The sequence below is a fragment of the Amphiprion ocellaris genome, chromosome 23 (assembly GCF_022539595.1).
Source record: "Amphiprion ocellaris isolate individual 3 ecotype Okinawa chromosome 23, ASM2253959v1, whole genome shotgun sequence".
NCBI lineage: Eukaryota > Metazoa > Chordata > Actinopteri > Pomacentridae > Amphiprion > Amphiprion ocellaris.
The window spans coordinates 14,523,889-14,537,912 of record NC_072788.1 but is presented as its reverse complement, the minus strand read 5'-3'; the positions used below and the strand labels follow the sequence as shown (position 1 = coordinate 14,537,912).

Sequence of the window (14,024 nt, the reverse complement as noted above, 5' to 3'; positions counted from 1 at the left end):
GGATTGATTAGTCGAGTCTGATGCGGAAAGACAGGAAGCAGAAAAGAGGCGGGGCTTATTAAAGGTGCAATTCAAAAAAACCTCGAGATTATGTCGACTGGAAATTGTTCTGGCAATTAGAAACACCAGACAAAATGAAACGCTAGAATGTCGGTTTTGTGCATTTATAGGGCTTTAGAGTGAATTTCAAATTAGAAAACTTTTTAGTTTTTTTCCTCTTAAATTGCTTTTCTTCTTCAGATATCTGCAGAGCTTGCAGACACATTGTCTATTTGTCCATAACTTATAAGGATTCAAGGATATTTATTGTAAATGCATTTCTGCACTGAAACTTTGTTGGCACTTCCAGAAAAACAACAAAAACAACATAGTATAACAAACAGCAAACAGCTGTATTAAAAAAGTATTTATATATATATATATATATATATATATATATATATATATATATATATATATATATATATATACATACACATACAAGTAAATAGAACAAGTATTTTAAAAAGTGTAATAGTGCAATGAGGAGCAGCGTCTGCTTTAAAGTGTCTGATACAAGTAAAATGCTCGGTATGAATGGTTACTGCACATTAAAATGCTTATTGTCCATCAGGGAGTCTCTGTTTGAGAGCAGGGGTGTATATTATAAATAATATAAGTTCAGACTGAAATAGAAATGAATGTGTGCACACACATGTATGTATGTAGACATGTGTCATGATATAGTGTGCTGTAGTTTCTGGTCCTTTTTACAACTGAACGAGTACATTTACGCCTAAAAACTTCAGCAGATGGCAACTGGACTCCTATTTGTGGTCCTGAGGATGGTTCACCTCTCATCCAAGAGGTTTCTTCTGTTCTGCTGAAGAAAAAAATGGGTCATGTACTGATTAACACACTGAACAAAGAGATCAGAGTGGTTTAAGAAGAGCTACTCGGAGAAGCTGACGAACCGGTTCTCAGCAAATGACCCTCTTCAGTGTGAAGAGGCCTTTGAGACATCACCAGCTACAGGAGACCCTACCCCTTGCTGAGGCAAACACAGACCTGGCCAACAACCTCAACACCTTCTACTGTAGGTTTGAAAGGGACACATTCACACCCCTCACCCACCACACAACCACACCAACAACCCCCATCACACCTCAGGCTGCACCCCAAAGTGCCCCCTCTGTCACATTCACAGTGCGTGAAGAAGAAGTGAACCGGCTCTTCCAGAGGCAGAAGATCAGGAAAGTATCAGGCCCAGATGGAGTGTCACCCTCCTGTCTTAAAGCCACCCAGCTGGCTCCAATCTTCACCAGGTTCTTCAACAGTTCCCCGGAACAATGTGAAGTCTCCTCTACATTCAAACATTCTACCATCATCCCGGTTTCCAAGAAACCCGCCATCACAGGACTGAACGACTACAGACCAGTGGCTCTCACATCTGTGGTCATGAAGTCCTTCGTGAGACTGGTGTTGAGCCACCTGAAGTCCATAGCAGGACCCCTGCTGGACCCCATGCAGCTTGCTTAACACGCAAACAGGTCGGCTGATGATGCAGTCAATCTGGGGCTGCACTACATCCTGCAACATCTAGATGGCCCTGGGAGTTACGTGAGGATCTTGTTTATGGATTTTACTTCGGCATTCAACACTAGCATCCCTGAAATCCTCTTCACCAAATTCTCCCACCTCAGTGTGTCTCCATCCATGTGTCAGTGGATCATCAGCTTCCTGACAGACAGGAGGCAGCAGGCGAGGCTGGAAGATGTCACCTCTACCACCCAGACTATCAGCTCTGGCACCCACCAGGACACACTGCTCCCCCTCACCATCAGCAACAGCCCTGTGTCAGCTGTGGAGTCCTTAAAGCTCCTGGGGACTACAATCTCTCAGGACCTGAAATGGGAGACCAACATCCGCTCCATCCTAAAAAAAGGCTCAGCAGAGGATGTATTTCCTGTGACAGCTGGAGAGACACGGCCTGCCACAGGAGCTGTTGATCCAGTTCTACACTGCAGTCTTCCAATCTGTCCTGTGCACCTCTGTCACTGTGTGGTTTAGATCAGCCACACAGCAGGACAGAAACAGACTACAGCGCACAGCCCCTTGCCCTCCATCCAGGAACTGTTCATCGCTAGAACCAGGAAGAGGGAACATCATCAGAGACCCCACTCACCCTGTATATGAACTGTTCTCCCCCCTCCCCTCTGGCAGGCACTACAGAGCCCTGTATACTAAAACCACCAGACTCAAGAACAGCTTCTTGCCCATTGTACATGTGCTGTTTATTGGGGTGATGGCAGATCACCCCAATAAACAGCACATGTACAATGCACAATATAGCAATGGATATGTACATTACTTTTTGCACTAAGGACAGCATTCTCTGCTTTTCGTACTGTATTATCACTCTAGCAATTATCATTTTTGCATTACCGTGTTTATATATTCCTTTCTAGCTTTGTAAATATCTCTATGTATTGTGTTGCAATTATTTTTATTACTATTTTTTCCTTGTCTTCTTTCTATAGTTTTTTTTTTATTATTCTCTTTCCGTATTCCTAGAGCGACACCAACAGCCGAAACCAAATTCCTTGTATGTTGTGTCCGTACTTGGCCATTAAAGCTGATCCTGATTCTGAATAAACTCCTTGGATGAGAGGTTAATGTCTTCAGGAGTCAAAAAGTTCAGTTGCCTTCTGATGAAGTTCTTAGGATTAACATGACCTGGATGACTAAGAATCTACACAGACTAAATTAACATCTTGAGTATTAAAGCTTAGATGGAATTTTTGGTGTGTATGACACAAAACTAAAGAGGTTTTTATCAATCAATCAATCTGTTATTTAAATGTGTAAATTATCTTATAATGACATTTTCACACAATTAACAAAGATATCTTGAAGTCTGTTGGATTAAGGTTTCTATGTATTTTGATCATTCTTGTGAGGTAAAGACAAACTAATAATCAAGTAAACAATAAGATACACACACACACACACACACACACGCACGCACGCACGCACGCACGCACGCACGCACACACACACACACACACACACACACACACACACACACACACACACACACACACACACACACACACACACACACACACACACACACACACACACACACACATAAAAAAAAATTATTTAATACAATGAACAAATAATGGCAAATTGCAAACAGTGTGTTGTAACACACGTTTCTGATTTTGTCTGTTAAAATCAACTTACAAATATATACTTATGTAAAAACTAATTATAAAAAGAAAGACACTTATTCAACATGTTTTCTCACTGTTTTCTATCCAGAAGATGTTTAATCCTTGTGAACAGTCCACTTGTTAAAGATTAAAGCTGCCAAGGATGCTGATGTAATAATAACGTCGTTGTGAACTATCAAACAGAAAGTTTTCCCCAATTAAAACGCACTTGTCACCAATTAAGTGCATGTCCGTGAAGGGCAATAGGCGTGTGACAGGAAAATCCTCATCTTTTGTTTTGATGAGGTCCTCCCTTTTCATCAATACTGACGGCAAGACAGTTGTCAAAGCAGGGCGTGAACTCTGTCAGTGTATTGTACGGGACCCGTAGGCTCTGAAGAGGTCAGCACCACCCTAGTTTCAGGAAGAACATGTGCCATTAAAACACCTTCCATCCTCTGAAACTGTATCTGAATACATTAACAGTGAGTAAAGAAACTGACCTCTGAGATGTCCAAACTATCTGTCCTATCAGGCCAGGTCTGTGTTTGGTTGTAACAATGACAACTTGATCTGAAACAAGCCTCCACAGAAACTGTGCGCAGCTCGAGGGAGGCAACTGTGAGTCATACAGATCGAGTGAATGAAGAAGCTCCCCTGGCTGATCAGGAAGACCCATCAACACTCCAACTACTGTGGGGTACCAGAGAAAAGGCATGTAAAACGCTACGTTATGAGGCCCCGGGGCCTCCTGTGACAGGCTTGAGAGGATTTTTCCTATGATCTCGGCTTCTTCCTGCAGATTGTAAACAAGTGGAAGAAAATGAGCTAATGTTTTGTTAGTGGAGGGACTGATACTTCACTGCAAAGTAAGGTCAAGTGACATTTTTGATATTTTGCCCAAAGATTACAAAGAATGCCTGAACAACACACAGTAAACTAGATCCCAATTGTTTAAGAGTAATTCTGATATAGATTAAGGATTCCGTATGTTCTCTTTGTACATGCAGTCCAAAAACATGCTCAAGTCAATCGATAATTCTAAATTGTCTGTAGGTGTGAATGCAAGTGTGATTGTTGTCTCTATGTGTAGCCCTGAGATTGACCGGTGACCTGTCCAGGGTGTCCTGTCTTCACCCTTAGTCAGCTGGGATAGACTCCAGCTCACGTGACCCTAACGAGGATTAAGCGGTATATAGATGATGGATGAATGGATGGATTAAGGATTCCTATTTTAATTCCAATAATATACACAGGCACATCCATTTTTAGAAAACAAAAAGACACGTACTTACTGAAAAAGAATACTAATATGCATAAACAGAATTTTAAAGGCTGATCTTTAAAATTCATTCTTAAAAAAAAAAAAAAAAATCATGGCTACTTGGAAGTTCAAACAAATATAATGATGGTGCTCTTTGTAAGGGGATACAGAACTTTCACAAAAGAAAACTGATCAGAGGTACTCTTTATTTCAGGATAAAATTCTATACTGGAAAAGTTTGTTTTTGATTTTCACAGAATTCCATTACAAAAGAGCCATCTGAATAAACTTACTTTTTGTCAGAAAAACTCCTTAGGTAATTTCTTTTCTTTCTTTTTTCTTTCAATTTTGGCAGTGTGACAAACATTTGGTATTACAGAATCCACTTGTTTGTTTTTTCCCAAAAGTTTAGAGCCACCCCCATCTTATGGCATTTAGCAGTGGGTGAATGTGATTATGTAAGATACTGCTGAAAACTCTGGAAAAAACAGTTGCATTTATTACATTTATTCTTAAAGAAAAAAATCATAGATAAAAAAAATACACCTATTCACTTAAAAGGTTGTTTAACCCATACAAAAAAAGATGCGAAACAGTAACAATTTGATATTTTACACAGTGTTATTGTATGTGTCAGACTATAGTCCAGATGAGTAATTTCTTGGCGTATTACCCTCTATAAAATGTTTACTTGCTATTTTTTACACTTCAGTTTTGGCACAGAATAAACAAATTGTGTTAACAATATTGTATATTAACATACAGATCGGTGGAAAGTTAAAGAAATAATGTCAAAATGTGTTTGTTCAGTCACCAGAACAGCTTCAGTGCTGCTAGTTCTACTTCTCTGAGTTTCTAAACAGTCCTGGGGGGTGAATATCATTTATCCAGAAGATGCTTCTCTCATAACACAATGGTGCAAAATCCCCACAAGTGTTCATTTGAGATCAACTGATTAAAGTGACAGCATATAATTCCTTTTGCTCTGCTTATTCCATTACCGTTTGCCTTTAACTTGTCTCCTGTCTGTACAAATGATGTAAACCTATTTGTAGCTATAGATCATCTTAATCTCTTTAACCTCTCTATTTTAAGTCTATAAATGTGATTTCTTTATTAAAGTGTTGTCATGTATAAATATTTAGACACGTGTGCACCATGTGCATTAGTCATATCTTCAGATGCTGTACAGTGGCCCGGCCTATACAAAACCAAGCAAGAGGTTGAATGGTGATGAGTCATGTTTTTGATAATTCCACTCCATCTTTCTCTCCCTCTCTCCTCCTCCTACTCTCTTTGGACGTAACCTCTCTCCTTCACTGCCCTCCATCTCACCTCTCTCCTACCCTTCCCTCTCTTAGTCACCGCATGGATGTGTCATTGTTTCTATCACTTTAGAGTCATGCCCACTGAAGCGCAGCGAGGTGATCTCCGGACTGCCAAAACCGTGCCAAGATACAAGACTCCCTTCGATTTACCACCACCTCCTCATTCCCAACGGATGGCACCGCTGACAGCGTCCACAGCCAGGGCTGCGGGCCACATGACGGCGCTAACCACACCTCCACGCCATGGTCGTAAACCCTCAGGATGTATAAATGAGGGAACAAAAAGGAGAAGAAGAACAAGCTGACCAGACCAGATGAAGATGGAGCTCACCGGGGTTAACTGGGTGTTCGCAGCTGCAGGGTTTCTCCTGTGGACCAGCGGTGGCTCGGCTGCACCTATGGAGTGCCACTTCAACTCCAGAGGTGAGACCGCATGCATTAAAATCGAGTTATAGCATTGACACTTGAATTACCTCCATTGTTAATAAACTTGCATATTACTGAGTTCATTTTTGCTGTGTGTTCTTTCAGCTCTGTGTGAATTTGAGGGGAGACACTACTCGCTGGGTGAGACCTGGATGGACAATGCCTGCATGCAGTGCACCTGTCTGCACCCTGTCGGGGTCGGTTGCTGCGAGACGTGAGTACACAAACAGTGGTTTGGTGTCCAGATGTCCATAGTCACTATATATACTGTATATATACACTACAGTCACTACACTGCAGCCAAGTAAAGCAGTAGAAATGGATGAACTTTTGCATGTCGTGTTGCTCTATGCAGTGGAATTGTTGTGCGGTTGCTGTTTTGTAACAGCTGATTTCCATCTGTTGTCCCTGGGCATGTACCCTGGGACAATAGATGGAACTTAGCTCTAAGCTGTTGCAACTTTTCTGTCCCTACAAACACAAACAGTAAAGATAAATGACTGCAGTGGGTATAAATTAATTTGTCATCACAGGGAAATTTGGGTTGTAATTTGTAGATGAGGGTTCTTTACTTCAGTCAGAGAATGTATTTAGGGTATTAAAGGTAAAATGAGTCACTATACAGAAAGACCTATTGTTTATGGGGGTGTATTATGGTTTTAATTTGACTGTAAATACAATTTTATATAGTAACTATGACGGCCGAGGCAAAGTTGAAGGTAATGCCAACTATTTTACATATTAATATATCAAATTTCTAAACATACTTTACAGCATATTTTAAAATTTTCTTAATATACAATTCTAAATTGCAGCATAACCAGTTTTATACTTTTATATATGTAAAGGTAGTAGAGTTAAAGTATAAAAACATTAACATACATATGCTTTTACTGAGGTACTTTTCTTGTAAATGTTTAAGATTAGACAGTAAAATAAACATAATAGGTAGCAAACTCTGGAGATTACAGCTGGTTTTCCTACAGAGTATGGTCCACATTACAAAGAATAAAGTGGAGAGTGACAGAATTTTACCTGTATTGCCGTCCAGGGTGCATCGGCCGGTGGACTTCCCAGCGTGGTGTGAGGTTCGGGTTGAGCCAGTGACCTGCAAAGTGTTTCTGGTCCAGACAGCAGACCCCCGCCTGCCCTGCTCCCCTGGAGAAGCAAACCGGGACCCGAGCCACGGATCTCTTCAGCTGCACCAACAGCTCGAGGGCTAGAGAGTCACGCAGACCAGCAGCTATAACTTCAGTCTGTTTGTCTGTGAAGGCGATACTCACTACAGTTAAACATCAGTAACCACTTTATACACATACTGGACAAATAGAACAACAGCACCTGTAACCTTCAGGTTGTTAATCAATGTTGGAAATGTGAGTGAAATTTGTCTGTGAAAGAATATTTACGTAAAACTGCTGCATTTTCCACCAAATAATGAACGTTAGCAAATTTCGGAAATTTATATCTTATTTTGATGAAACATCTTTTTAAAGTGCACGTTCAGTATCAGCTATCATCGTAAGCAGTTTCACCACACACAGCTAAACAACTTCATTTTAATTCTACATGCTTAAAAAATCTGTATATTAAACCAAATGCCATTTTTAATTAATCCAATAATGAATAATTGTAAATATCAGCGAAAATATATGTACATTAATATATATTTCTGTTGACTTTGACCTGTTTTCTGCTGTAACTCATTTAACCTCTGAATAAAAGGACTGTTTACAAAGAGAAATGATAGTGAATTTTTTCTGAAATTTAAGACACTTTTAATTTTCTCTTGTGGTTCTTGTATCTCAATACAGCTGTTGCTCAAGCTGAAAGAAAAGCAGTTACACAGAAAAAAGATCTTGGATATGAAACGGTGGTTTCATAAAATGAGAAAGAACAAGTGTGCAAGTAAATAAAGGAGTCAAAAAGAAATAAATACTGAAAGAATCAGAGTTAAGATCTCCCCAAAAGGAAGATGTTTGTAAAAGTTATAATGCACTGCCAAATGAATAAGACAAAAGGCAAACTGTACTTTACATATAGCATCCACCGGCTCTGCATATACACTGGAATAGCTTGTCTGTTCCCGAAATGTGCACCTCTGTGCTAACATTTCTCATCTGGAAAGGAAAAAACTGTCACGCACTCACACACACATTCACACACACAGCATCTGTCGACACGCTCAAAAACACTAAATTGTTTCCTGATTAGCTCATGTTAACCGACCTCACACATGACAGTCAAATATTAATGCTGTTGGTCCCTGTAAACTGGGACACATAGGATGCCAGAGCCGGGTTGGTGGGCAGGACTTTGATTGGCAGATTCCAACTAAAGGTGTCCACATCGACATGCTCCGCCCCAGCCCAAACCGTGACCTCTGACTGGTTCTGCAGAACGGTGGGCGGCTCCATAGGCTCCCGGGCTGTGACAAACTCAAAGTGCAGGCGCCACCTCAGGGTCACTGAACAGAAAGAGTTGAGGGTTTGGATGTTAAGTTGATGTTTGATTACAAGAGAGCATGACTTTGTTCTGCATGTTTTGATGTCAGAAGCAAGTTTGATACACTGGTGAGCAACTGACACGTAAAATGATCTATTATGTGCATAAATAACTTCTTAAATTTTATTAACAAAGTGTACAATAAAGTTTAAAAAAAAAAAAAAAAAAAAAACACATTTTCACACCTAAACCAGAATTAGATGTGTGAGTCTCTGAACATGAAACACAAAAGAGAAAACACGTGGACCAGTATGTATTAAGCATTGTGAAATATTTTTAAGAGGGGATTTCCACAGTCAAAGACACTGTAGCAGCATCGATGACTACGATGGCACAGGAGAATTTCAGGTTAAAAAATTACTCAGAGAACTTCCTAGATTTAAGCTGCACATTTACAAAAACTTTAATAGATATTACATAGATATTACCTGAGACTGAAGTGGTATATTAATGAGAAAACACTGAACTCACTTACAAAAAAACTTTAATATTCTCTGAGATCATTAAATCATAAATTTGTAAAAATAAATAAATCTGAAATTTAAGTGGTAAATTAATGAGAAAAATTCTCACATTTACAAGAAAAATGTAATAGTCTTTGAGACTGTAAAGTCAAAAAATTTGCACAAAAAATTCTCTGATATTAAAGTCACATATTGATGAAAAACAACTCAAAAAATAACCACATCAAAAATTTTATCTTAAAATATATGAATAATTTCTATTCAGACCTAGATTCAAATGGCACTGATGTATGAGTCACTGTAGTAGACTGAGGTTTCTTGTTAAGGACTTCCACCAAAATCAGTGAAAATTTGAAATAGATTAGAATGTAAATAGTGTCACAATTAATCAAAAAAATCTTGCCATATCCAATCTAAAATACCACTTGAGACACAGACGAGCATATTTCAGCCTACTGGTGACTGACCTATGTCTGTGCTGAAACCAGGCGTGACGTTGAGGGGGATGGGGAGAGAGAAGTGGCTGGAGGCGGTGTGGAGGCAGGACTCCAGGTGTCGTCCATGTCCAGTCACACTGACGGCTTGTCCGGGTCGCCGCTGGTACTGCTCCTGAATCTCCTCCTCACTCTGAAGGCTCACCGAATACTAGAAAACAACATACACAGTATTACATGACAACAGTGATTAAATTAGAAGAGCGTACAAAGACTGAATAGCAAACACACCTGTAAGCAGGGAATGTCTCCCTCTGAGAAGTTGAATGTGCCGATGATGTCCTCCCCGAGTCTGTAAACAGTCTTGAAGATGCAGAACTTGGCCACTTTCCCGCGCATATTGGTGATATTAAACATATCTGGACAAAATGAAAGGCACACAGTAAAATGTAGGGATGCAAAAAAAAATACTGTGGGAAAATATAATTCAGAAGGAATGATTATGCCTGTTTGTACCATATAAAATCATTTTCTTTTCCTTTTATCATGCATTTTTCAATAGAGTTTCCTGTCTTGCTAAACAATTCATACAGTAATATTTATTCTCATTTAAGACAATAAAAACAGGGCAAAGATTTGTATTGAAAAAACAACTAGGATGTGATAGAATAGTGTTTCAAACTATAGCAAAGAGCAGAGAGAGACAGAATCGGACTCACGGGGGCAGCGTCTTGATGTGGTGGCCATCAGCATGTCCAGTGCTCTCTCCAAAGGCCGAGCATCCCTGCGACTTGCTTCCTCTTCCTCCAAGAACGGGTTGGAGGGAGAAACCTCCTCATCCTGGGGGAATGGAGGCTCTGGCATGCCTACATCACCAACATCAGTCATCACACAGTTTGAAAGAAGCTATATAACGCAACTTTGATTTTTGAAACTTTTCCTAAGCAAGGCATTAAGTTGTCTTTACTTCCACATAACAAAGAGCAAAGTAAATCAAAATAATCCAGTCTGTTTCTTTATCTGCAAACACATCCCTAGGGTTGTGTTGCCTTTTTTGTGTTTAAATTTTCAAAGGTCATGTTAAAAAAAAAAAAAAAAAAAGAAACATTTTGCAACTCATGTAGTTTCAGAGTGCGAGTAGAGTAAGCAGGGCAAAATACAAAAAAGAAAATCAAGTAAAAATAGGCCAAATTCATCTGACCTTGCAGGACCAGCACTCTGAAGGGAACTCGGAGTAGTTTGATGGGAGAGTTGACCCTCTGGCAGCCGATGGTCAGTTTGTAGACATACTTCACTGCCTGACCACGGAAACTAGGAGGCCCATCGATGGGAACCACCTCACTGTACGAATCTGTGGAGAAGTGACGATGTAGGTCAGAATCACACACAGGAATTTGTTACTTACAAATACTGTACTAACGTCTGCGAAAAGTTTTTCCCATGAACCCTTTAAAAGGCATAATATAGAAATGCTACTGAATCTTGCATTGAAACTAAGGTGTCTTAACCAGTATTATTTAGTCAGTTCCATGACCCTTAATAAAAAAGGAGACTGTCTTAAACTTCTCGAACAGTTTCTTTCACATAAGTATCACACATACAAGTTTTACTCTCTCCAGGGTCCAGACGCAGGTCGCAGAATAGTATCTTGGGTGGTGTGTCCAGCACACACTGCCCTCGTTCACCTGTAGAAGAAAGAAACTCATGTTGAAGAGATTCGAGGTATATTACACATACAGCAATAAGGATATTAAAACTAAATATATCCAGATAATTTTAAATCTTTATTGTAAGACTTTTTCTTAATTCAAATATAATAAATCTAAACACACTTCTTTGAATGTTTTATATATATTAGCAGGTACTGATTTTCATTTCAGATTTTATATTTTCTTCCATCCTCTCTGTGCTACTCACCTCTGCTTGGAATGAGCACCGTGTCGCTCTCAGCCTGGACGTCCTGTTTGTTACCCTGAGCCGGCAAGGCTACTCTGTTCTCACTGGCATGAAACTGACAGTGGATCTGGGCACTGGCCCATGCCAGCATCTCACTGGGACACAGTCAGAAAACAAGGGTTACACAAGGGCATTTACACTGTAAATAGATTTTAGTGTCCTGCGTGTTATGGTTCACAGTCAGTGTGGGGTTACAAGACCCCTCTGCAACAGTAAACAAAATAGAGTGGATTGTAGGCAAAACAATATTTGAGGACGATATCTTGGACGGCATTTTTCACAATTTACTGGCATGGCATAGACCAAACAACTAATCAGTTTAATCCAGAAAATAATTGACAAATTAATCAGCAATGAAAATAATCATTAATTGCAGCACTAGTAACGAATCAAGATGGGCCGTTTCTTTACATTTGAAAACATCCTGTTTGTACAACTGAAATGTCCTACTGTTAAGGATGCTGTTAACGCTACCTTTTCTATAAATTTTGCAAAAAACATCATCATTACAAACCCAATACAATATCATAAGACAGTAACACTGGGTAATATTTATTAGTTTTTTTCTGGCACAGCATCTCTACAACAGACTGAACACCATGAAACAACCAAGTATGTACAATATTAGAAACAATAACTGGAAGATTGAGAGTGGACTTATAGACCAGAAATCAGTTCTCAGTAACATGGAGTTAATGTGGTTGTCAATTGTAAAAGGTTGTCCCACTCTTCCTGAAGGGCTTGGTGAAGTTGGCAGCCATTTTGGGGAACAAAATCGCATTTTCAGACATGAGCATCAACAGTTGTCTGAAATGTTTTCTTTGGTGACAAAAGGTGAAGTTGGAGATGTTCTAGTGCCTGACTCTGGCTGTTACTGACACACCAGCACCCAGCATGCCAACAGCCCCTTCTTGTCTTTCTCTTGTCATCTGTGGCTTCAAATCATTTGAATAAAGCTGTGTTTTAAGGTGACTTTACGACCTCCAGAGCAGGGGTGGAATGCCTGGTAGAATGGTGCAGCAACAACAACCTGACTCCGAATGTGTACAAAATTAAAGAGCTAGTGGTCGACTTCAGGAGGCCACCGGCTGACGACTTTCCATTTAACATCAGCGGCTCCACAGTAGAGAGGGTCAAGAGCACTAAATTCCTGGGGGTGCACATCACAGATGACCTCAGCTGGTTTCTCCATACCACCTTCCTACAGTGAAGAAAGCATAACAATGCCTGCACTTCCCAAGGAGACTGAAGAGTCAGCCTTCCAACGGATTGTGTCTGATTTATGCTTGTGCTTTTTTAAAAAAAATTTGGTTTAGTCTTTTTTTTTATCTTATATTTATTCTTAACTTTTTATAGTATTACCTTTATGTCTGCAGTGTGAATGGACGTGAGAAACGTCATGTCGTTCAACTGTGTACAATGTACATTGCTGAATGACAATAAAGCTGAAGTTGAAGTTGATGACAATTTGTCACCAGTTGAGCAGCTAAAAAAAAAAAACTGTATCTTCGCAGTTGGCTAAAAGTTATCCTTTTTCTAGCCATAACAATAGAAATTAGATTTGTAACCTTTTCGCTAAGTTATAAAAGATTACCACTTGCATTATTACGATTAAGACTCTATGAAGCAATCCTTTATGTTTCAATATTTAACTATATTCCGCTGAATATTCAGAGAGGGAGACTGGCACCTTACGTATGCAACTACGTGACAAGTGAGGGGTGAAATCCTACCTGCTGGCAGACGTGGAGAGATGAGACATCGGGTTGGTGAACGTTATGAGACACTCCATGAGCTCCCCAGCCAGGAACACCGGGCCTCGGGCCATGGAGGCCACCACCTCGATCATCTGTAACGTTACAAACCAGCAACGATACTGTAACCAAATTAAACACGCGAAAACTAATATGAAGAACAGAATACACTTGAATCAGAGATACTTTAGTTGTTTCTGTTAGACAGCACTGTAGTACTTTACGAAGTCCCTTGTAGTCAGACTGCAGAAAGAAGTTAACTTGTTTGGTCGTTTGTGCTAAAGTCTGCCGTTTTAAAGGCCATTTAAACACATACCTTGACCTCAAGCGAAACTGAGGTGAAAAAAAATACACTGAGTTATTCCAACGTGAACCTAAATACACTTCTCGAACAAAATAATGCAAAAGTTGACCGTCATTCCAGAAAAACTGAGCATAGCTTATCTAGTAAGCTAGCATTCCAGCTACAGTAAACAAAAAAAAGGTATTCTATTTCCGGTGCTGTACAACCAATCACTAACCAAGGGAAGAGAAAATTCTTGACGGATAAACAAATATACCAAAAGAAACGTGTACTCTATTTAAGTATATGACTGCGTAACTTCCACACTGCATATTATTTACAAGTGTTACATATTTTTACAGAACAAAACGACCGTGAAGGATTTCCGGAACATTTTTTTGTCGACCATTTAG

The 14,024-nt window shown here is 39.7% G+C and overlaps 2 protein-coding genes across 2 annotated transcripts; one reads left to right on the top strand and one right to left on the bottom strand.

Moving 5' to 3' along the window:
• Positions 1 to 5,905: 5,905 nt before the first annotated feature.
• Positions 5,906 to 7,947, top strand: msmp1 (microseminoprotein, prostate associated 1). The gene is made up of 3 exons (XM_035956081.2): positions 5,906 to 6,212; positions 6,321 to 6,429; positions 7,267 to 7,947. Exons 1-3 carry the CDS (start codon positions 6,104 to 6,106, stop codon positions 7,436 to 7,438), a joined length of 390 nt encoding a protein of 129 aa, XP_035811974.1. The 5' UTR covers positions 5,906 to 6,103; the 3' UTR covers positions 7,439 to 7,947.
• A 22-nt stretch (positions 7,948 to 7,969) lies between these two features.
• Positions 7,970 to 13,820, bottom strand: rgp1 (GP1 homolog, RAB6A GEF complex partner 1). Its single transcript, XM_023287843.3, has 9 exons — positions 13,645 to 13,820; positions 13,308 to 13,423; positions 11,536 to 11,669; positions 11,220 to 11,303; positions 10,820 to 10,969; positions 10,338 to 10,484; positions 9,910 to 10,037; positions 9,652 to 9,829; positions 7,970 to 8,682 (listed from the first exon to the last, which is right to left on the bottom strand). Exons 2-9 carry the CDS (start codon positions 13,421 to 13,423, stop codon positions 8,459 to 8,461), a joined length of 1,161 nt encoding a protein of 386 aa, XP_023143611.1. The 5' UTR covers positions 13,645 to 13,820; the 3' UTR covers positions 7,970 to 8,458.
• Between the last annotated feature and the right edge of the window lie 204 nt (positions 13,821 to 14,024).

What these genes read in the sequence shown, in the direction of transcription:
- msmp1 (XM_035956081.2), top strand. Translation starts at nt 6,104, where the DNA reads ATGAAGATGGAGCTCACCGGGGTTAACTGGGTGTTCGCAGCTGCAGGG. An exon ending in GTGCCACTTCAACTCCAGAG is followed by an intron (nt 6,213 to 6,320) that starts GTGAGACCGCAT and finishes GTGTTCTTTCAG; the next exon opens with CTCTGTGTGAATTTGAGGGG. An exon ending in GGGGTCGGTTGCTGCGAGAC is followed by an intron (nt 6,430 to 7,266) that starts GTGAGTACACAA and finishes ATTGCCGTCCAG; the next exon opens with GGTGCATCGGCCGGTGGACT.
- rgp1 (XM_023287843.3), bottom strand. Translation starts at nt 13,423, where the DNA reads ATGATCGAGGTGGTGGCCTCCATGGCCCGAGGCCCGGTGTTCCTGGCT. An exon ending in CAGAGTGCTGGTCCTGCAAG is followed by an intron (nt 10,485 to 10,819) that starts GTCAGATGAATT and finishes TTGGTGATGTAG; the next exon opens with GCATGCCAGAGCCTCCATTC. An exon ending in GAGACATTCCCTGCTTACAG is followed by an intron (nt 9,830 to 9,909) that starts GTGTGTTTGCTA and finishes GTTGTTTTCTAG; the next exon opens with TATTCGGTGAGCCTTCAGAG.